At 40.7% G+C, this 21,910-nt stretch overlaps 4 protein-coding genes across 6 annotated transcripts; all 4 read right to left on the minus strand.

Moving 5' to 3' along the window:
• Positions 1-1,745: 1,745 nt before the first annotated feature.
• Positions 1,746-4,586, minus strand: cimip4 (ciliary microtubule inner protein 4). 3 transcript variants are annotated; one of them, XM_030058723.1, is made up of 5 exons: positions 4,456-4,586; positions 3,973-4,022; positions 3,692-3,824; positions 2,040-2,150; positions 1,746-1,933 (listed from the first exon to the last, which is right to left on the minus strand). In XM_030058723.1, exons 2-5 carry the CDS (start codon positions 4,012-4,014, stop codon positions 1,851-1,853), a joined length of 369 nt encoding a protein of 122 aa, XP_029914583.1. In that variant the 5' UTR covers positions 4,015-4,022; positions 4,456-4,586; the 3' UTR covers positions 1,746-1,850. The 3 variants fall into 3 exon arrangements, with proteins under 3 accessions (XP_029914583.1, XP_029914584.1, XP_029914582.1); XM_030058724.1 differs by having other exon boundaries at positions 4,386-4,475; XM_030058722.1 differs by lacking the exon at positions 4,456-4,586 and adding an exon at positions 4,200-4,298.
• A 1,256-nt stretch (positions 4,587-5,842) lies between these two features.
• Positions 5,843-12,490, minus strand: LOC115364013 (SUMO-conjugating enzyme UBC9-like). Its single transcript, XM_030058414.1, has 7 exons — positions 12,121-12,490; positions 11,762-11,847; positions 11,149-11,232; positions 9,899-9,971; positions 9,244-9,353; positions 8,942-9,021; positions 5,843-7,556 (listed from the first exon to the last, which is right to left on the minus strand). The coding sequence occupies exons 2-7, from the start codon at positions 11,825-11,827 to the stop codon at positions 7,493-7,495; spliced, it is 477 nt and encodes a 158-aa protein (XP_029914274.1). The 5' UTR covers positions 11,828-11,847; positions 12,121-12,490; the 3' UTR covers positions 5,843-7,492.
• Positions 12,491-13,322: 832 nt separating this feature from the next.
• Positions 13,323-17,381, minus strand: mpst (mercaptopyruvate sulfurtransferase). Its single transcript, XM_030058714.1, has 2 exons — positions 16,728-17,381; positions 13,323-14,190 (listed from the first exon to the last, which is right to left on the minus strand). Exons 1-2 carry the CDS (start codon positions 17,314-17,316, stop codon positions 13,892-13,894), a joined length of 888 nt encoding a protein of 295 aa, XP_029914574.1. The 5' UTR covers positions 17,317-17,381; the 3' UTR covers positions 13,323-13,891.
• Positions 17,382-17,543: 162 nt separating this feature from the next.
• LOC115364238 (thiosulfate sulfurtransferase-like) lies at positions 17,544-20,632 on the minus strand. Its single transcript, XM_030058715.1, has 2 exons — positions 20,044-20,632; positions 17,544-18,813 (listed from the first exon to the last, which is right to left on the minus strand). Exons 1-2 carry the CDS (start codon positions 20,630-20,632, stop codon positions 18,518-18,520), a joined length of 885 nt encoding a protein of 294 aa, XP_029914575.1. The 3' UTR covers positions 17,544-18,517.
• Between the last annotated feature and the right edge of the window lie 1,278 nt (positions 20,633-21,910).

Below are 21,910 nucleotides of genomic sequence, written 5' to 3' on the forward strand. Positions count from 1 at the left end.
TGATTTCACCCATTACGTACATAAAATCAGTGTAAACGGATGCCGGTAATGCAACAACGGAGCTACGTCGGGCAGAGCTCACAAACATGCAATAAGCAAGGCAAGGACGGAAAAGAAGAGAAAAGAAAAGGAGCGTTTCATCCCAGGTGGTGTGCGCGTTTATCTGGTGTGCATATCTTGATCTTTCAGTTCAATGGAGGGGCGTTGTGTAACACTCTTACACACTGCATGCAGGCCCGCATAGTGTGGTATAGGTGAATGCCCCCCTCATCCCCCACCACCATCGCCACCACCCCGCCCAAGTTCCTGTAGCTACTAAGTTGTCAGCATCAGCAGTGGTAACGGGACATTAGGAGGGTGTGAGGAGGTGTGTGTGTGTGTGTGTTTGGGGAGGGGGGGTGTACTGTGCAATGCAGCACTAGACAAAAGGTCAGAGTTCGCCGTGCCTGGTGCGGGGAAGTTGGTTTAGGGCCATCACTGTGGTGTTTGTGCTCGAGCAACATGAAAACACTCTCCATCTGCAGACCACAAAGACGCTGGAGGGGGAGGGTTGCGGGGGGTTTAGGGTGCAAGCGGGGAGGAGGTGAGAACAATAACAAGTGACGGTACACTCATATTGCAAGAAGCCGAGGCTGACTATCATTTGACCACCAACAGCCCAGTGAGATTTAAAAAAAGGAAAAAAAAAAAAAAAAAAAAAAAAAAAAAAACACAACTCTACTACTGGCAGTTTAACATTCAAGAATTTAACACAAATTTCACAATACCTAAATGATGACTGTTCCTGATAACTGTTCCTTTTAACTGTGCTTCATATTAGAGCAACGTTATGCTTTGATATGTAAGTACTGCAGTAAAGAACAGATGAGACTACTGCTGTAGGTAGCAACTATTATACGTCTCACTTAACAAGGGAGACAGTCGCGTTGTGACAAAAAAAGCAAGTTTTGTGGTTTCAGTGTTGCTGTTGTCTGGCTTGACTCTGCTGGCTTCACACAGCTCAGGACATCACAGAGACAGAAAAACATCCCCTCACCTGCCGCCAGCTTGCTCTGTTTTTGTTTGACTAGGCATTTCTGTGAGTTTCACTTTTTAACTGACTCTTGTGTTTGCAGCTATATTTTAGTGAATTCTAAAAAAAAAAAAAAAAAAAAAAAATCTATCTATAGTTTATTATTTTCATTATGAAGTGTAACATAGAGGCATTTGGAGAACTTTTCCCAGGAGGAGTAGAGTGTAATAAAGATTTGCAAAAGGTTTCAAACACTTTGCAAACCTCAGCTCCAGGTGCATGTCTTGAGATGTCTCAAGGTCACTTTAAAAGGCCAGCCTTGTCTTAGGATGTCTGCAGATGTCTTGGATTTCTATGACGCATTAGAGCGTCCCAGGACATGCAGGTTTTATGTCTTGAGATGTCTTCAGACATGTTGACATGCACACATACATGTGCATATATGTGCATGTATGTACATATGTGCATATGCATATACATGAGCACCAATGAGTGGATGTGATGGATGTGAGTTTGAAAACTGATTTACATGGACTGCACAGTCATGAATATCCTTTCCCATTCTAAGGACAAACACAGGTGTTTCTTTCAACACATTCTACCTCCGTTTGCACCTGCTTTTAAAACTTGAAGACGTGCAGATACTCCAACTACTAGGCAGGATACATCGGTGTCACAGTCTCAAAGGGTTCACAGCGGGTGAGAACAAACACGCACAACTAAACACAGCATGAAAGGAAGATGCACATCGCATTTTATTTGCATGTCCAAAGCCATCAAAGGTGTGAATCATGAAGTTCCGGCATGAGCGGTACAGAGGTAGGAAGCATGCAGGACCTTATTTCGCTGTGCCCTTGTCTTCCATTTCCTTCAGCATCTTGTTAAGCCTCTGGTTCACAAAGTTTCTCTCTGTCCACTGGACTGCAAACATGCCATAACAACTCATGAAGTGAACAATGAAACAACAAGATCAAGGACATAAGAGACCAAACAGAAAGAGAAACAGGAGGAAAGACTCGGGACCTACCCATTTCATTAGTCTTGCGGCCGTACCAGCGGTCGGGGTCTGTAGGCTTGGCAGGCAGAGGGTGTCTGATGTAGAACTCACTGACGTGGGATTTCCACGTGAAAGGAGGACCTGGAGATGAAAGATGGAGCAGAAATATCCACAGTGAGAAATAAGCTAATTATAGTAAAGTTACAATAAACAATTAACCTACATTGCTGCAGTCACACTGTCTGTTATTGCCTATTCTAAAAGTGGCTGTTACTTGAGGGTTGTGGTGCTAAAGGATCGCATCGGGGCATATAAGCTATGTCCAAAATAAAAATGTTTGCATGTGGGCTATAAGAGAGAAGCAAGACTCTTCTAGGTCATCGTGTTGCTCATGTCTCTAAAATGACAAAGAGTTCCTAATTCCCTTTGCTTTCCTTCAATCTTCACAGACAGGAAATGGAACTGAGGCGCAATTGGATAGTTGTGTGTCCAGTGATTACTACCAAAATGTTTCATACCTCACTGTAATTAAATGATTAATAGTGACAAATTCCTGTTCTTTTTATTTTATTGCAAATTTGAATAACAGAATGCTGACGCCAACTGAAGAAAGCTGGAAGTCCTGACGGCGTGTTCAGACCAAACAGAAAGTGAATTTTCGCCTGGTCTCGGTCGACTCGGAATCAAATCAAACTTGAATCTGCTGTGAATTTTTCCACTTGAATTGAAGGATTTCAACTAACATGAATACGCAAATGACGTGGATTTCACTTATTTGCGTTATTCACAAGTTGTGCCACGTGAAAAACTCGTTTAACATTCAGGCTGAGCACACAGTGACACTACCAGGGAGGATTCAGCTGCTGGGACTCAGGACCTCAGTATCTCTAAAATCCTGGCTACAGCCCTGTAAGGGGATGCGTGAATAAGGGACAGAAAGGAGAAATTCTAATTCCTGTTTCCACAATAAAACAACAGGGTAATGGTAGGTGCTTGAGTCAATTAAAGAGGAATCCATGTTTTTGCTGTCCAGTGGTTTGACTGGGAACAAACAAGCCAATGTAGATTCTGAATTGAGTCTCTCTCCATTTTCAAACCTCTAGGTCCGGTACCTTCCAGCATTATCAATGTCCCTCTTTTTTCACTGCTGTCCCATAAGCAAGTCCACTAAGTGAGAGTAAGCAAGCAGGATGAGTTGGATGGCACAGTGCAGTACAGTGTTCACCATGTAGCAGTACACATGGCAACACTGACTCACGACTAAATAATTCAGCGGGACAAGTGGGTTCAATTTCACTACAGAGGATTCCTGGACTGTACCCTCCCATTTGTAAGTGTCCCCTTGGCCACCGCCTGCAAAATTTCAACAGCATCTTGACCGCACCCAAGACACTTTGTACGGCCGAAATCCTGCCTTTACTGTACACATCCATCACTATCCAGCAGCATGAGGAATTGACTGTTTTTGCATGTGGTCTTACAGTAAACATCAGATCTAGAAGACCCCTTATGTGACTTAAACATGTGGGAAGCCTTGCCACAGACCCTTGAGGTGATAGGTGATGCAGTGTCCATGCAAAAGCTGAGTATCGTATGTATTTCTATCCAAATCCCTCAGTTACTCTGTTCCATCACCAACTAGAAATGAAGACTTTTAAGAGCTTTGATCCTGGTGTCTGGACCTGGAAAGACATTGGTGCGGAGGCAGTGGCTCATGCTGTGGTAACTGGAGTGAGGAGATGAGATGGCTGACTCGGGATCATCATAGTGAGGCAGTAAGAGGGGTGGCACCTGGGGACTTTCCACCGCCCCGACCTACAACACACATATTTAGGGTAACAGATGCACCATGAGGTCCAGTTGTCAGGAGGATCAGCGCTACCTAACAGTAATATATTGTGTTCACACAAAATTGGCCAGCTGTACAAAACAAAGTAATCCAAAATACCGAGGGGGTATTTACCTGTGTTTTTGCTGTTGTCTCTTTCTGGCTAAGCGAGGTCATCGTGTGGCCTAACCGCAAGAGAGGCGAGGCAGAATAAAAAGGTGTGACAATTCTAACTCATGTTATGCACCACCAAAGGCCATGTTATCACAACAGGTTTCTGTTAACAACAGCAAAAAAAAAAAAAAAAAAAAAACATATTGAAAATGTACATTTGGGCATGCTTTAATATGAAAAAAATGCACCTTGCATACACTCAGTGGTTTACTTTTGGACACTCCCATCACCACCACAAAGCAGCCTCGATACATCAAAATATATCATTATCACAATCACAAAGCAACCCCACTACATCCAGTGAGGCTAAATCAGCCTGGCCCTCTGCATGGACATTAAGATTCTGATATTTTAGCAGATGAACACACACACACCGACAAAGTTCCCTCTGCAAAAAGTCAAACTGCCAAGCCAAGCCTGTCTCCTGCGCAGAGATGATTTTACCTGTAATAGTTTAGTTTCGTCTGATTTTGATTTTGTCTGAAGTCAGGCAACCTCCAGGCCGACTAGGATTTCTGACCGACTCCTGCAGCGTTCCCTGGACTGGAGGTCCACGCGCTGCCTGGACAGTGACGTCACACTGAGCTGACCTCATATTTGAAAGTAAATAAACAATAGTAAGACTGGTATGCTGCTTTATTGTTTATAGGGCTGTGTGAAGCACAAAAAAAAAAAAAAAAAAAGGAAAACGTGACTGATTTCAAGGTTTTCCGGATTATGGGATTATTTTGGCTGAAATCCCTCTCTCTGCTCACGTTTATGCAAACCGGGACTATTTCGCAAATAAATAAATAAATAAATAAATAATATAAAAAATCGGACTTCAAACTCCGAAAATAGCAGGTTTTGACTTGATTTAAAAAAAATCAACCATTAGGTAACACAGCAACGAAAACAACATTAATCATATTTTTTTTATTAATGTATAAAAACGAAAAGCAATTTTAACACCGAGTTTTCAAATGTGTTTTTTATAGAAATTAACTGGCACACCTGATGTATCTGATTGAAAAACCTCTCCTATTCAGATATTACACATAATACTGTTTATGAGTAAGTCTAATGCCTCCTCATGTTTTATGGTTTCATTTGTATTGTTATTGATGTCTCAGTTGTCTTGTTATTGATTTCTCAGTTGTCTCTTTCTATCATATGGCCCGATTTTTTTTTCTCCGTCTTTTCTCATTTCTGGCATTAAAGGGAGACTATGCAGTTTGAAAGGGGAGGGCGCCCCACCTTGTTGTGATGTGGTAAAGAATGAACACCACTAACTTCTCAAAAGGATGCAACTTAGAAATGCCTCGAGTTTTGCCTCATCATAACCCAAATATAGAGCCCTTCACTCCATTGTGTATGTTTTTGTGAATGCTTGACATCAAAACATCAGATTCAACAGACATTTAAAAGTGTTACAATAATTAATAAACTACATGAATTCTCTAGTCTTGGCCTGAACCTGAGGGGTTTGATCCTTAACATCAGGAAGCATGAAGTGGTGTGTCTTCCCATTTCCTGCAGTCTGATTTAAGTTGTTTAGCTGTGATGATTTTGAAATGTGACTGAAAACACAGGGAATCACACTAACCTACTGCAACTCAACATGTCACTTTGAAAAAACAAAATCTCATCAGCCAAACTGAAGACTAATTCACACAAGACAAAACAGCTTTGGCTCTTTTGTTCAACTTTATTTCACAATTTTATAACATTTATTGTGTCCTTTGTTTTAATACCACACACAAATGTCAACTGGCTAAAACAATATAAAACATAACTTCCACAATTTTCAGTATTTATATTATGTACATGCACTCATGTCTTCAGAGGCAAGAAAAAAAAAAAAAAAAAAAAAACTCACAGGCCCTCCGTCATTCTCAAGTGCACTTTCATCTGTCTTCCTTGCTGGTTGAGAGGCCATTCCAATGAGGATCCTTCAGCTCAGGTTCATTACCAAGTGGAATAACATAGATTTAAGAGCTTTCAGATTTTCTATATTTAATCTTGTAAGCGTCGTATGAATGTGTGAATGAGGGAGATTGTATTTTATGTACAGTACATCACCTCTAAATTTTCCACAAAACTAAAATAGAAACAAAATAAAGATAAATCGAGGGTTCTTGTCATTTTTAATATGTAATTGCCTCTCAGTTAAAATCGTACTAGCATGTCTGGAAGCAGACTGTATACTGGTATGGGTTGTGCATTAGGTTCATAGCAGACTGACAAAATATTCACCGATCACTCTCAGCTGGATTCTCAAAGATTCTTAGCACAAAGATAAACGTAGTTCCACTGTGGTGAAAAATGATCGATGCATGGCTGGGGGCAACAGAGCCCTGACCCAAATGCACTGCTGGAGCTTTCTATTTGAGAAGAGTTCCCTTCTCAAAGATCACAGCAGTATGGAGCATCCTCAGATCCTTCAGAGCTGACTACAACCCAGAAAACTAATCACGGTTGGGTTTAGAAAAAATATCTTAGGGCCAGGATTGTCTTTTAGTTGTGGTAACTTCAGTGGAACGACAGTATTCTTCAGAGTTAAGATGCTTTTAGAGAAAGCAGGGTGTGATGGGTGTAAGATCGGGAAGGAAAGAGGAAATGAGGGCACACAAGAAGGAGGTGCTTGGGATTGGAAGTCGCACTATGTCCCTATAAATCTCATTACTTATGAAGCGCTATCTTGAATACTTTTGGAGCTTGGTGATTTGATTAAAACTGCAAGGTAAAGCCTTTTCTGTTCACCTGTATGGGGCAGACCAATGCTCTTTTTTTCTAAATACAGAAATGAAAACACAGAATTGGATTTTCACTGTGCAGACTGCAATGAAAGAAACTGTATCACTTTACTGGAGAGATGGCATTTCAGTCCTGACAATCCAGTCTTGATAGATAGGACTGATAACTCAAAAAAAAAAAAAAAAAAAAAAAAAAAAAAAAAAAAAGAGCTGGCATACTGATACTGCTTTTAACCACATTGCATCAGACCTGCCAAAACCCTCTGAGATACTCTAAGATGACAAAACGCAAATGACTTTTCAGAGCACTATATGGTAAGGGGCTGGAAAAGTCAAAGGGTCGTCTTGTGTGACAACTGACTTTCACTACACAAATAAAGAATGAAATGAAGTCTAATTTCCATGGCTCTGTCAAGACAAAAGCATGACATATTAATGGAGGCATGAGTGACTCATAGCAAAACAAGAGATATGGATTATGAGTGATCAATAGCAAGTCATGTTGACAGCGGAGTTCTAGAAGCATAACTTACGCATTAACAATGCATAAACATGCAATTCTTGAACACAAGTTACCAATATGACCTCAACAGGCATTTATTGTTCACTCAGCTCCTGTGTGATAGTAAAATAACACAATGAAAATCGGATTCTTATTGGAGTGGTCCTTCAGGTGCTGCCCGCCTCCTGTTCATTACCCATATCAGTTCAGGCTGCTCGGGCGGGAGAAAGGCAAGCTCTCCGCTCTATGTGGGGGCAAACTTCTTGGCCTGCGCCCTCACCCGCTTCTCATAGTCCATCCTGTTCTGACTGAAACATACAAGTAAAAAAAAAAAAAATTCAGACTATTGCCGTTTCTATTTTTAGTACAGAATGACACACTGGGAAAAAGAAATTTTATCAGTGTATGAAGTACATGTTGCACAATAAGTACTCAAACAATCGAAACACTTCCTTTTCCTCCTGTGTTATGGCTTCTCTTCAGTCGACAACAGGGTCTGTATCTCTGACTTATCTTGGAAAGGGAGTGCTGACCTGACACTACATGACCCAAAAATTATCACAAAAGTTCCCTCTGACAGTTGGTCAAAGAGGACTTCTTCAGACTGTAAGAAGCTGCTTTACAAACAAGTCTCTTTTTACACGTCACTCAAACCAGGTTTTTGAATTTGACTCAATATGTAAAAAAAACATTTAAAAATTTTGATGTTTTGTTAGATCAGCTGAGAGAACTTTGATGCTCGATATCTTCAGCTTTCTCTGGAACCTGACGGAACCTCACACCCTGCTTGCTTCTTAAGTAGAGTATTTCTTATGGTCATGTGACACAGCCACAAAACAAGGTCATTGTAATGATGAACTTTCAAAAAGTACAGATTTGAGCCTGATGCTGGCTTTCTGGAGCAGCTTTGCAGAACACAACTGTTGGCTTCCAATTCAAAGTGATTTATTACCTTGACCATCTGCTCTGATCTGACCTGACATATCAGGAGTTTCTTCTATGACATCTGGAACTGAATGTGGGTGATGAGTCTAAGATATGTGGCTACATTAAAAAGTAACTCCTATTATGGTGCATGCATATAAATATAATTTCAACTTCGTTTTTAAGAGATCAACTTTATTACCGACACTAATACAGAGGTACTAGATTACCTGCAATTCTTCAAACACGTGCGAGCAATCAAAAAGCTGTTACCATGGTGATAGGAATGGCATTGAATGTGTCTGACACTCTATACACAGAGAGGTTGTTAGTGTGTCATTGCTGGTGTGATTTTGAGTGAGAAATTTGATGTTTTTTTAGGTGTACGGTGAAGAGCATCAGCAGAGGTGAGAGTTTTTTCTTTCTAAAAAGACCATATGTACACAGTCTTGTACCTTGCCGGTTTATGATGTTATTCAAATACTTTTTTGTTCAGATTCAATTTAAATAATGTCATGATCCATCTTGTAGGTGACTGGCACCATTCAAGCTGGAACTTTATTGAAATGTACTGATTTTTCCAAAAACTCTGTGGGAGAAAATGAATGGGGAATTTAGTTAACCTAGCCACCATGAAAGTGGTCGTCAATGTTCCAGCTCTATAGCTGAAATAAAACAAGAAACAAAACCTTTTTTTTTGTTTACATTGCTGACTATTTTTCTAAGCCATCCAGCCTGAACAGCATGAACCTAGCCTTGCAGTACTGACCAGTAAATTGTGTATGCCTCTGCTTGTGCTGGGTCTTGAATGTTGGGCTCATTCAGCAGCTCCTGGATGCCCAACAGGATCTGAAAACACACAAGGTAATTCAATGCATATCTTGAGATGCCAATATTTTGGGCACAAAAATCAACAATTCTCTTTTTTTCTGGGGTTAAAAAGGCAGGTGTATGTCACTGGATGATTTGTGGTGTTGTACTTCAAGTTCACCTCTGTATAATCAGATTGCTTTGATAGCTGCTCCCATCAGATTCAGTCCACAAGTGAGAAAGAGAGTATTGAGTTCAGACCTGTTTAATGGTGATGGCAGGCCTCCAGTCTTTGTCCTCCTCCAGGATGGACAGACACACGGTTCCTGACGGGTACACATTGGGGTGGAATATGGGTGGCTCAAACTTGCCTGAGTGGAAATCGATATGGGGCAAAGACAAAGTCAGGACTTCAAAATGTGAAGCAACACTAGGAGGGTAAAATTCAAGATTTCAATTCCAGGACAACAATATAGCCATTTTAGAAAACCATCATTACCTGAGGTTTATCATTCAATTGCTCTAAAACATAAGAGCATCTGGTCAGTAAAAGGGTAAAGGGTCATTTTGTCAACCTGTCCATGACATACACTGCAATTTCCCCTCACATACTGTACACATCAATGATCACTTTCTACTGTCTTTATTCAATAAATCATTTGAAGATCCTAACTCCAGCTCTGGGGTTTCTGCTATCAGAAAATTTAATACTCTGTCAGAAGTTACATTAAAATGACTGATCTTTAGCTAGAGATTCAATTACACCTGCTAAGTGGTTGATTGCTTGAACCTGGTCCACTGCTTTTGATTTCAAAGCTTACTACCCTGAACTTTTCCTCTTTAATACTCAACCGACACATACATTTCTGCCCTTCAAAACTAGAATATGGTGCACCAACTGTTCAGGGGTACTCACATTTGGGTGGTGAGGAAGGGTAGTCATCTTTGAACAGCATTCTGAGTTTATAGAGGCCTCCCTCCCACAAGGTCTGAAGAATGAACAAGCATAATTATTGCTTTAGTAAAAACATTGACAAAATTCACAAGGATAATGAGGGAAATGAGTGAAGTCAACAAAAGTCATACAGGGTGAATGTGAATGGACATACTTCAATCTGGAATTCCAGGGAGAAAAGTTGAACTTGCAATCCATTTTAATGTCTTTTGCTGTTCTCTCACTGACACAAATGTTCTGTTTTCCTAGCATCCTGAGATGTTTTGGTTAGATAACAAATAAACACTTAAGTGTCCTTGATACTCTGCACTTTAGATATTTCTATCTATATGTCCACCGTTTTGAGCTCAAGGTCAAAAGAGAAAATGTGCTTCATGCTGAAAATGGCCTATGTTCAAATTTGTCCTGTGAGCACTGTATTTTTGATGTTTTCTCTTTTCTTCATCTGAATCTGGAGTTGGCAAAATCACTGTCACTTGCAACTATGGTCTGCATCTAAGTGACTGCATATGGTCATGGCACTGGTTTATTTACTGTTGCACCTTATAAGCTTCTTGTGTCTTTGTAAATGTGGCATATGGTGTAGGTGTCACCAATACTTTGACACAAATGTAAAAGAACTAACAAACACCTAACCTGTTTAATATGCACAATTACATACAATCTCACTATGAAGTAATAAAGTTGGGTTTGGACGATGTCTAAGGGCTTGAAAAAGACTTGGCTGGTGAGATGCATGTTGCTGCTGTCCGACCAAAACTTGCATCGCCATATATAATATACAGTACCAGGTAACAGTTTGGACATACCTTCTCATTCAATGGTTTTTCTTTACTTTTATTATTAAAAACAAATTCTGGCTTGTTCAACACTTCTTTGTTTACTACATAATTCAATATATATATTTTTTTCATAGTTCTGCTGTCTTCAGTATTAATATACAGTACAATGTAGAAAATAAAAATAATGAAAAGCACTGAATGAGATGGTGTGTCCAAACTTTTGACTGGTACTGTATGTAATTAGTTTTGTTCAAGTTCTGTATCTCCAAGTGTTGTAGAACTTTCTGAATGCACAGAGGAGCATGTAAATACATTAATTAAGACAGAACATGAAAATCATCAAAATAGAGACAAAACATTTTCTCTGGACAGCGATGATGATTAAGATGTACGCACAACTATGTATAACACTGTCATAAAATGGCTTACTCCTTTCTTCCCAGGGATGGCACACTCCCAGTTCATCAGATTCATGGTGCCATCAGGATTCTTAGTGGGTACGGCGACAAATCCCTGTGTGGTTGACAACAAACAGGAAAACATCACCTGATGACCTGAATCATGGTGAACTAAATGTCAGAACACAATCTACAAGGTGAGGCAAGTTTATTTGTACAGCACCACTCATACACAAAGCAATTCAAAATGCTTTACAGAGGCACAGAAATACACTAAGACAAATCAATAAAAGAAGAAAATTGAAAAACCATAAAAGAAAAAAAACAAGGCAAGAGTTTCAAAACGATAAAAGCAGAAACAAAACAAGCAAAAGACTGCTGTATGATTAGAAGGCGGAAGTAGATGTGTTTTATTGGTAAGCTGCAGCAAACAATGTTTTAAGCCCCTGATTTAAATGAGCTAAGAGTTGCAACAGTCCTCAGGTGAACAGGTGTGCTAAAAGCAGCTTCACCTTGTTTGGATTTGATCTTGGGAACACTGAGCAAACCTCTAACTCTCCCCCACTATACAATATGACTATGGGCTCACAGTTTTGTTGCATATAAATGATAAGTCAATGTAAAATAACAGAGTTGCCTCTTACAAAAGGGTGGTCTTTCCTCCAGGCTTTGCGTTCCTGGGACAGTCTGCTAAGAGCGATGCCAGACATTGCTGCTCATTAACGCCTCCCTGTGGACAAAACAACATAAGACCAAAACATGCAGCCGTTCAATATAACCAGTAGACTTACATCTCATAATAGCACTACTGTTAATCCCTAAAGTGTTATCTTAATTAGAGGCAAACTGTGTGAGCAACATCAATGGCAGTGAGTTAATGTGTTGATTAGGACAACAGATATCAGAGCCTATGCTAATCTACCAGAACCGCATTGAAAATGTTTATGTGGAAGATTGGAGAACACTGCCAAAATATAAAGAGTTCAGCCATTCATTAACTTACCTCCTATTGAATTTGGTTAACACTGACAGCTAGAAAATGGACTACACAGAGCGGTGGAGTGGGCTGTGAACGCGGTGGTTTGACGTTAGCTTGTTTGTTTCGCTAACGGTACGCTAGCTGTGTTGATCGCGAACCAACCGAAAAAAAAACAAAAAAAAAACACACACACCCTTTTTGATGTTCAAAAACAAACCTGCCGGGACAGTTAGAACGTGATTAGCCAAGCAATTCAAACGGCTACTTTACCAACATTGCTTTAGAAGTCAATTCGACGAAATAGCGTGTATCTGTTTGACAATTTACCACATTTGTGCAAAACAATGCGAGTCGCGGACACCACTTCGATTGCTAGCATAACGCAAGAAAGGACCCCAATTTGTTTATTTCGCGAGGACCTTCGGGCAAATTGTCGGGCAACTTTTTTTGGGCATCGCCAGTTGTCGGCCATCTTTGTTGTGGCACTTAGGTTCTTCGGAGTGTTGCAGTCTCTTTATTTATCTTTTGTACCATGATTGGAACAAAATACCAGCCCTCACCTGTAGCGGTTGTTAAGACTACTAGTTAACATTACAACGCTACAAAAATGGGATGATAGCACGGGCTGGAAGCAGAGATATCTGGTGTCAAGTTTGGATTGTAGCCCTTTACGCCACTCTCAAAATGGGACCGCTCGTTAGCCACATTTTTACTATTTTCACTCATTACGTGTCGAACATCAGTTACATAGATACCACTTTTACATAGCACCGTGGTGAGGTTACAAATGCCGAAACAGAAAGGCGATTTCGTTTCGGAAATCGGGCATGTTGCCAGACACCCCAAATCGAGCGCAGGAACCGGATTGAACTGGTTTTGATTTGCTCTGCGTCAGCACCCGAAATTCTCTGCCGTCCGCTTGAGACGTAAAGGGACGTTACCGAATGTAATGGTAATGGTCACCGGCAGCCGTGGTAACGCGGCTATTTGTCTTAAAGCCTGTTTTTCTAAATGAGGCACATTCTTAATACACTCTTGATTTTGTTAACTTTACGTGCAGAAGTGGTTCAAGGTTAAAACACATGCTGGCAAAAGAGAAGCAATATTCCCCTAATCCCATGACCTGAAAGTAGTGGTGGCAGTTGTAGGTCACTCTTAATTATCCTATCTATAAAATTTTATCCAATTAAAAGCAGCATGTATTGAGGGAATTCTGGACACTAAAATTGAACTTTAAAGACAGACTCTTTATTGTGACATTTTAAACAAAAGGAACAACATTCTCATCAAAAAGTGCACTTTTTCAAGATTTAGATTTCACATCCTCACAATTGATCTCTCTCGACAGATAATTCCATATGTTGACAATAATATGCAACCGCATTTTAAACATACAAGAAGGACCAGTTGAGTTATATCACAAAAGTAGTTCTGTGCAAAACTGTAAAGGCATTTTAAGATATGTAACCCTTGCAACCTATATAGTTTCCTCTTAAGGGAAGAATTAAATCATTTGCATAGTGTAGTGAAGTATTTCTTTAAAGTTGTATGTGCTATGGCGAGTAAAAACTTAAAACTTTGTAATTAAGTTTGATCCCAAGCTCACTGCTTCTGCACACAACCATCATCATCATCTTCGGTGTAAAACACTGATCTTTCCATTAACTGTCAGATTATATGCACTTTGTAAAGTGCGCTCAAGCTATGTTATAATCACTCCCTCTCCACTGATCAGTAACACACACATTACTAACAGGACACGCCTGTCTGCAGCAGTCTGCCTCCCCTGTCCCATTCACGCCTGCTTCCCTTTGCCCTCTGAGATGATGAGATCAGGAGAGGCTCTTTTGAACCATTCTGACCAGGAGCCGTCGTACACACACACCCCGGGGTGTCCTAGCAGATGAGCAGCCAGGACGACGTGGCACGCCGTGACACCGGAGCCGCAGGTGGCCCAGAGCGGCCGCTCCAGGTCCACGCCTGCTTCCTGGAACAGCCTGGACAGGTCTTCCAGTCCCAGCTCCTTTCCCGAGGCGTCCATGAAGGACGTGAATGGCATGCTGATGGCACCAGGGAAATGACCAGGCAGTGTGTCTGTGAGGGAGAGGACACAGAGAGAAGAGCATACCCAAAATGGATTTACAGACAGATAGATAGATAGATAGATAGATAGATACTGTAGATAGATGTACTTTATTGATACCAGATTAGGAAATTCTTGTGTTACAGCTGCAGGATGTCCAAACATTGCCCAGGAACAATAATAGACTATAGAAAATATATTTCCCAACAGCAGGAGAAATATATATCTTTAGAAAAATTACACACACGTAACAAAATGAATAAAGTGGCTCAATACAGAGAATATAAGAAAAAAAAAAAAAAAAAAAAAACCTTTGTATAAGAGTAATAAAAACTAAAATATAGTAAAATATATCTAAGAATATCTAAACACCTTTCACTATTAAACATTTGCATAGATGATACATATAAAGAAATATATGCAAAATATCTATAAAATAGAATATGTATATTTAAAATAGATGTATAATCATAATGTATAATTTCCACATGCTTAAAATTATATATTATGAGTATACATCTATTTCATATATGAGAATGTAATGCCATTATGTATTGTAAATACAACAAATACATGTAATTGTATGTGGTTACATTACTTAAAAAGATAATGTATTTTAATTACAGATACTTGTTAAAATCTTTGTCTTATGTTTCATGGGGCTAAACTATTTTTCTCACCTGATGTATTGTGCAAATATATAAAAAAATCAAATCAGACAAGAAATTCAGATGACAACGGTCTCTGGTCAAATGTGGCACAGTATTTTGAACTCAGTAAATTATCACTTTTTCTGATCTGTACCTTTACATCCCAAATATGGCGAATCTGAAAGTAATCAGGATACACTGGTGGGTAATCCTGTGGATTAATTACTTAAGGCTACTGTTTAGTATTGTTGTTTTGATAGGCTACTCTGGAAGCATATTTAAAATGTGATATGGGACGGGGAGGGACACAAGTTGTGGAAGAAGGAGACGACGACAAGAGGAGCAAGGAGGTTTGCATCGCGTACTTCTTGAGGAAAATTTTTATTCAAAATGTCTTTGGAGTTGTATTCTTATGCGCTTAAGCAATAGCAGTAACAGCACATTCATCTGTTTGGGCAAAATGAAACCCAAATGTCAGCTGGAAGACATGCAGCCCTCTGTGCCATAGGCAGGAACCGAACACAAAGTGCTGACCTGGACACCGAGCACTTTGTCAGTCAACAACAGGATGGAAATCAAATTGATGTAAAAAAAAAAAAAAAGAAAGAAAGAAAGAAAGAAAGAAAAAAAAAGAAAAGAAAAAATGTGGACAAAATGTGGCAGAAACACCCTATGTTTTTGTGAAATATTGACAGGGAGATCAATAATTATGTTTGTGAATTTCTGATGTTTAAAGAGGCTCTGTTTCACTGTGGGGACAGCACACTGCATGGGAGCACCATTCAACATTCAGTTCAGTTTTTGAAATAGAATTCTGAAATGGCATTCCACTATACTGTCATAAATTTGGACTTCTTCAATGGAAATCCTTCTAATCATTCTGTTGGGGACGGTGTGTCATTTGGAGAAAATTTGTAAGACTTTTAGTTTAACTAGTTGTGATGTGGTGGACATAATTTGCCCTAGGTTGCAGTAAATTAAAGTTTCTATTGACTTGGTGTTACATTTTGGAGTTAGCTGTGAAGCTGTTGCATGTGAGGTTGATTTTTATGCAACTTAATATATATATATATATATATATATATATATATATATATATATTGTTTTTTTTTTTAAACTTTTAACTCTTACTGTAGCGCCACCTTGGGGAAATCTGGGTCCATACTTCAGGTTATGTCATTTTGGACTGGACCAGACAGCTGTGCAAAGGTGGGTTTATTTTCTTGGATGAGAAGACAGTTTTAGGAGGAAGAGGAGGAGGAGAAAGAAGAAGAAGAGGAAGAAGAAGACAGGAGGGACCCGGCAGATCTGCTGTCCGGTCCACAATATATTTTTTCTAGGATGGCGAGGGTAGGAACTACATGAGTTAGATCAGAGAATCTCTAATATAGGCAGAGAATCACATCCATTCTCCACAGTCTTTCCTTAATGTTAGCCATAACCAGCTGCTGCCTTCACTTTAACCAATAAGCCAAAATGACAAAGGACGTCGCCATCCTTGGAAAAAATGGCACCCGCCCCCTAACATGTGGGTTTAGTTTAGTTTTATTAGTTTGTTTCAAATGTTTTTTTTTTTTATGAAGCATCATTTTCAGGATAACAACAGGTGGTGTTGCCATGCTTCTTTGCCATATCAACAGAGAACATAGGAAAGACATACACAGACACAAAATAAATAAATCAAAAACAACAAAGATAATAAAATAAATAAATTTAAAGGGGCGGCAGAAAGTTAAAACAAAGAAAATGAATAAAAGTTTAGTTTTAATTGGATCCCTGTTAGCTACAGCACAGCAGCAGCTTTTCCTCCTAGGGTTCATAAAAACTTGCCATGGTGCCTCTGCACCCAGGCCAACCTCCTGCAGCCCGCACCAGGGGGCAGGGTGCGGGACACTCACCGTCTCTGGGCTCGGGCTCAGTGCCCCTGAACCGGCCTGCAGACCTGGCGTCCACCACCTGGACCTGCTTGCTCTTGATGTTTTCCAGCACATCCTCGAAGGTCTTGACCCATGACTGGTTGATGCTCGCCTTGAACTCTCTCGGCTCCGGCTTGCTGTACTCGGATGACACCGGGTAGCCGTCGGCCAGCCAGTTCTTCAGTCCCCCGTCCAGCACCGACACCAGGTTGTGCCCAAACAGCCGGAACATCCACCACACCCGGGGCGCGCTGTACCCCCCGAAGTCACTGGTGTCGTACACGACGACGTGCGTGTCGTTCCCGATGCCCAGATCCCCGACGTACTCCGCGAAGTGACCCGCCGACGGCAGCATGTGATCAAACGCGGAGTTTTTGTCCGAGCAGTCGTCGATGTCAAAAAACGACGTGCCCGGTATGTGCTTCTGCAGAAACTCCGCTTTGGCGTCCCGCTTCAGCTTGGGCAGGTACCAGGAAGTGTCGAGAATGCGGAGCTGGGGACCGACGAGGTTGTTTTTGATGGCATCTGCCAGCCACTTTCCTGACACCACCGATCGGATGTGAGCCGCCATGACGGTGCACGGCTGCTGGGAGAGTCGGGTCACACTCGCTCGCTAGTGGTGAATCGATGAAGGTCCGTGTTATGTAATAGGACTACCGACCAATACACGGATCTGCACGCCTACACGCCCCCGTGGTTAACCTGAAACAGACTATTAATTCAACCTAGACACTAGAATAGAACAAAATAGAATAGAATAGAATGGAACAGAAAAATAAACAAATACCTGTTTTTTCCCCATTTATTTTAATAGTTAATTCAAGTTGGAAAAATAGACTTGAAATGTTTACATTATGTCTACACTACATTCATTTCTCAGGCACACACAAAGCTCCTTTAGTGCATTTCGTGTATACAATGTCAAGTTCACATTCAGCGTGGTCATAATGTGGATAAAGGCTGGACGAGCCAGTCAGAGGCACCCATCTTCACTCTGCAGTTCCAAAAAGCACCAGCAGGTGGTGCTCTATGAATACAGTCGCACATGCTAGGTTCCTATAAGGGCTGTGGTGGTAGTTTGTGACTGCTGAAGTCAGTATAGGACTAAGAAGATAGGAGGATTTCAGAGGTGACTTGGCTGATTGGCGGGCATACTGTAAATTGTCACTCCAGATCCACATTTAGAAACAATAGTAAAGGTATTGCGACAATGATAATTATTTTTTACAACAAATAAAGGTGTGTCCCTGGTGTGGCTGCAGATTAAATCGTATTAAATGATACTGGCATCAATGGAAGCTCTTGTAATTACACTGCTGCAATACAAATACAATAGTATGGCGCTGTTTAAGAAAGTCAGAAGCTGAAATGAACATGCATAGCTGGCATAAGACCACACAAGGCCTTTTGTGGACAACCGCTGAGCAACAACTTTCATTTCTTTGGCATTCAGTTTACAAGGGAATCAACAGCATTAATAACTCATTTCCATACAGCAAAGAGCCAGCTTCACACGACTGCCTCCATCATTTTGCCTATATCCAAAGTGTAAACATGGATTTTACCATTTAAAAAAAGCATTATGGAAATCAGTTGAAGTATCATTGGAGAAAAATGTCAACAAAAATGATAATTCAGGCATACCTCTAATATGTTTCACATTTATCTGAATGTTATGCCATTGCTCCAAAAGACTTGTCTTTTCACATGGCTGTTTAATACTGACTTATAAATGATTCTTTGTCACATCCTGTTCCTCCTGATCATGATCATCATGGCCTGCTTTTGGCCTCAGAGACAACATGCTCTGGTGGGGCCTTGGTGTACCACTCATACCAGGATCCATCATACACCGCTACCCCGGGGTAGCCGCACAAATGAGCAGCCAGCACCATGTGACAGGCAGTCACACCAGAGCCACACGACCCACAGATGGGCCTGTTCAGGTCCACTTGTGACTTCTGGAAGAACTTCCTGAGCTCCTCTACGGAGAGCATCATGCCATTTTCATCCAGGAACTTGAAGAAAGGCATGCATTTGGAGCCAGGGATGTGGCCCGGCTGAACACCTGTAGGATCATGAGAAATAATTATTTCAGCACATTTGTAGCATGCTTAAAGCAGTATGAAAGCATATGATTCAGCGGATATCATCTGATGCCTGGTTTGGCAGCTGGATAACATCACTGCAAAATTGCTTTTAATGAATATAAGGTGCGATATGGTTGTCAACAATTAATTTTAAGTAAACCTACATGAAAAGCAAAAAACTTCGCACATCTACTCCTCGGGCAGGTGCGTCGGAAAAGGACAAACCAGTCCAAAGTAACTGAAGGATAAATTCCCGCACACTGGCCAACTTCCAGAACAAAGAGTTTATTGCGACGTTTCGGTCATAGACCTTTTTCAAGCATAAAGCATTTGCTTGAAAAACTTCCAGAACAAAGAGTTTATTGCGACGTTTCGGTCATAGACCTTTTTCAAGCATAAAGCATTTGCTTGAAAAAGGTCTATGACCGAAACGTCGCAATAAACTCTTTGTTCTGGAAGTTGGCCAGTGTGCGGGAATTTATCCTTCAAGTAAACCTACATGACAGGGGGTTAAGTGAGGATGAGGTTGAGACACTGGCTAATAGATGTAAGAGGGGAAATCAAATAATCAAATACGGGGTAATGCCTTTTAACTGGATTTAACTCATGGTAATACTTCATGAGAGGAGGAGCCCAACAACGTTTTGTACATTTTGTCTAATTTCTATCAACCGGCAGCAGCATATCAACTCCTACTGTCTAGTCTAGATGTCTTATATTTATTGTCTTTTTAAAAGAGGGAACGAATGTGTGTGTGTGTGTGTGTGTGTGTGTGTGTGTGTGTGTGTGTGTGTGAGAGAGAGAGAGAGGGAGAGAGAGAGAGAGGGAGAGATGTTAATAGACCTTTCCTTGCAAATTATTCCATATTTTGACAATTTATTTCCCCACCCGCATTCCGCAAAGAGCCAATCACATGCGGAATGCGGGTGGGGAAAAATAACGCTGCGAGAGCAGGCATAGTCAAGCGATGCGTTTAAGTCTTACAAGAGCTTCTGTTAACGAACTGCTTGGAAAACGATCATATCAACCTACTAGTGGTAATTACACATAGGCGAATTGGACTTTCGAGGGTTCATCCCTCTTACTTGGCCATAAGAATTGTGAAAGTGTTAAAAAAAAAAAAAAAAAAAAAAAAAAAAGTCCAACGCAGTAAACAAAACTCTTACATTAGACTTTTCTGAAACATTTATGTTTACTCTCTTACTTACTTTCTCTTGGTTCCGGTTCTCTTCCGCGGAACCGACCATACGGCCTCACATCCACCACCTGGAACTGCTGACTTGCAATATTTTCAGTGATGTCCTCAAATGACTTGACCCAGGAGCGGTTCATGGTGGCGGTGAACTTTGACCGCTCAGGCTCGCTGTAAGCCCCACTGACAGGATGGCCCTCTCGGACCCAGTTCTTGAACCCCCCGTCCAGCACCGAGACCTGAGGGTGGCCAAACAGACGGAACATCCACCAAACTCTTGTGCACGAAAATGCCCCGAAATCGCTGGCGTCGTAAACAACTACATGGGTGTCATTTCCAATACCCAGGTTTCCCACGTAGTCGGCGAACAGCTGCTCAGTGGGCAGCGTGTGGTCAAACTGTGAAGCCCTGTCAGAGCACTCGTCGATATCAAAAAACGATGCTCCGGGAATATGGCTTTGTGCAAATTCCTTCCTGCCATCTCGTTTCATCATCGGCAGATACCAGGATGTGTCCAGGATCCGCAGTCCTGGACCGACGCGATTACTTTTAACCAAGTTTGAAAGCCATTTTGCAGTGACCAGTGCCCGGGTTTGCGTCGCCATTTTCGCAGGTGAATCAATCGCTACTAAGCAAGTAAACGCACCAACTTGGTTAAAGGTCAGCTACCCTGGAGCACCCCCCTCCCTCCCGACCCAATTAGGCTCTCACATAAAGCCTTGCAGAGTTTTACAAAGCTTATGATTTTTGCAAACATTTATAAAATCACACATAACTGCTGTAAATTCAAGTGTCTTAAAACATTTTTTTTTTTTCATATAAACAATAAAGAACATTTTTCCAGCCTCAAAATGCATGAGTCAAACAGGAGTCTCTCTTGAAAAGCTCATCATCACTTGGTTTGAGAATTATGAAAGTGAAAACAAATAGACTGTGCAATACAGACTGGGTCATTCTCCTTTCATGCACCTAAGTAAATTTCTCAAATGGGGCAGTTACACTGTGGCTGTGTTGTTTTCAGACAGATAGAATAGCCTACATTAAAACCTGTGTAGCTAATCATTAGGAATGCTTGGAACAGCTGCAACCTTGTGATTTTTTGCGATGCTCTAGGAAGGCGGAGGCCATTATGGAAATCACAAGTCTGCAAGAATAAGATGATTAGATCATGGATAGCCGGCCATGTGCCATCGAGTGCCAAGAGCATGCAGCTTTTTCCGTGCCAGCTATTCACAACATCAGGTGATTTGACCCATTAGTTCCCCCCTCTTCCTAATCAGTGAAACCACTGTTTAGGCTTTGTTTGGAATGAAAAATGAATACTGCTGGCTGTCAACCATGTGCCAGCCATGTTGGTATCCTGCACAAGTATGTCATCCCTCTCAAACTCAAACAGGTCACATAAAACATTTTTGTCCTTTTTATATTTTAGATATTTAGCTGATGCTTTAAGCCTAATCAACTTACAGGGAGTGCAACTAGAATAAGTTTTATGCCCTACATTACCAAAATTACAAATAACCAATGATAAGGAGTGCAAATGTTACAATATTCCTGTGATCTTAGTAATTTTTTTTTTTTTTTTTTTTTAGAAAGCAATTAGAATGAGTTCATTTAATCAGATGTCTCAAAACCTGTCCATATAAACTCAGAAGCATCTCAAGATCAAAAAAGGGTTTTATTTAATAACAGTTTAATCTGTGTAATAAAAGAGAAACATTCTATTTTACAAAGTTTGAGGTTTATACAGACATCTTGTCAAAATTGGCTTCATGCCATAGTTGTTGTAATGTCAAAAGTAAAAGAGATTAACACAGCAACATATAAGCAAACATATCACTCAGATGAAGTGGAATCAATATGTGAAAACCAAACATATGCAC

This window comes from Myripristis murdjan, chromosome 8 (genome assembly GCF_902150065.1).
Source record: "Myripristis murdjan chromosome 8, fMyrMur1.1, whole genome shotgun sequence".
Taxonomy (NCBI): Eukaryota; Metazoa; Chordata; class Actinopteri; order Holocentriformes; family Holocentridae; genus Myripristis; species Myripristis murdjan.

What these genes read in the sequence shown, in the direction of transcription:
- LOC115364238 (XM_030058715.1), bottom strand. Translation starts at nt 20,632, where the DNA reads ATGGCGACGCAAACCCGGGCACTGGTCACTGCAAAATGGCTTTCAAAC. An exon ending in AGAACCGGAACCAAGAGAAA is followed by an intron (nt 18,814 to 20,043) that starts GTAAGTAAGAGA and finishes ATGATCCTACAG; the next exon opens with GTGTTCAGCCGGGCCACATC.
- cimip4 (XM_030058722.1), bottom strand. An exon ending in AGACAACAGCAAAAACACAG is followed by an intron (nt 3,825 to 3,972) that starts GTAAATACCCCC and finishes TGTGTGTTGTAG; the next exon opens with GTCGGGGCGGTGGAAAGTCC. An exon ending in CCGCACCAATGTCTTTCCAG is followed by an intron (nt 2,151 to 3,691) that starts GTCCAGACACCA and finishes TTTCATCTCCAG; the next exon opens with GTCCTCCTTTCACGTGGAAA.
- LOC115364013 (XM_030058414.1), bottom strand. Translation starts at nt 11,827, where the DNA reads ATGTCTGGCATCGCTCTTAGCAGACTGTCCCAGGAACGCAAAGCCTGG. An exon ending in GGAGGAAAGACCACCCTTTT is followed by an intron (nt 11,233 to 11,761) that starts GTAAGAGGCAAC and finishes TCAACCACACAG; the next exon opens with GGATTTGTCGCCGTACCCAC. An exon ending in CCCTTCCTCACCACCCAAAT is followed by an intron (nt 9,354 to 9,898) that starts GTGAGTACCCCT and finishes ATTTCCACTCAG; the next exon opens with GCAAGTTTGAGCCACCCATA.
- mpst (XM_030058714.1), bottom strand. Translation starts at nt 17,316, where the DNA reads ATGGCGGCTCACATCCGATCGGTGGTGTCAGGAAAGTGGCTGGCAGAT. An exon ending in TGAGCCCGAGCCCAGAGACG is followed by an intron (nt 14,191 to 16,727) that starts GTGAGTGTCCCG and finishes TCTCCCTCACAG; the next exon opens with ACACACTGCCTGGTCATTTC.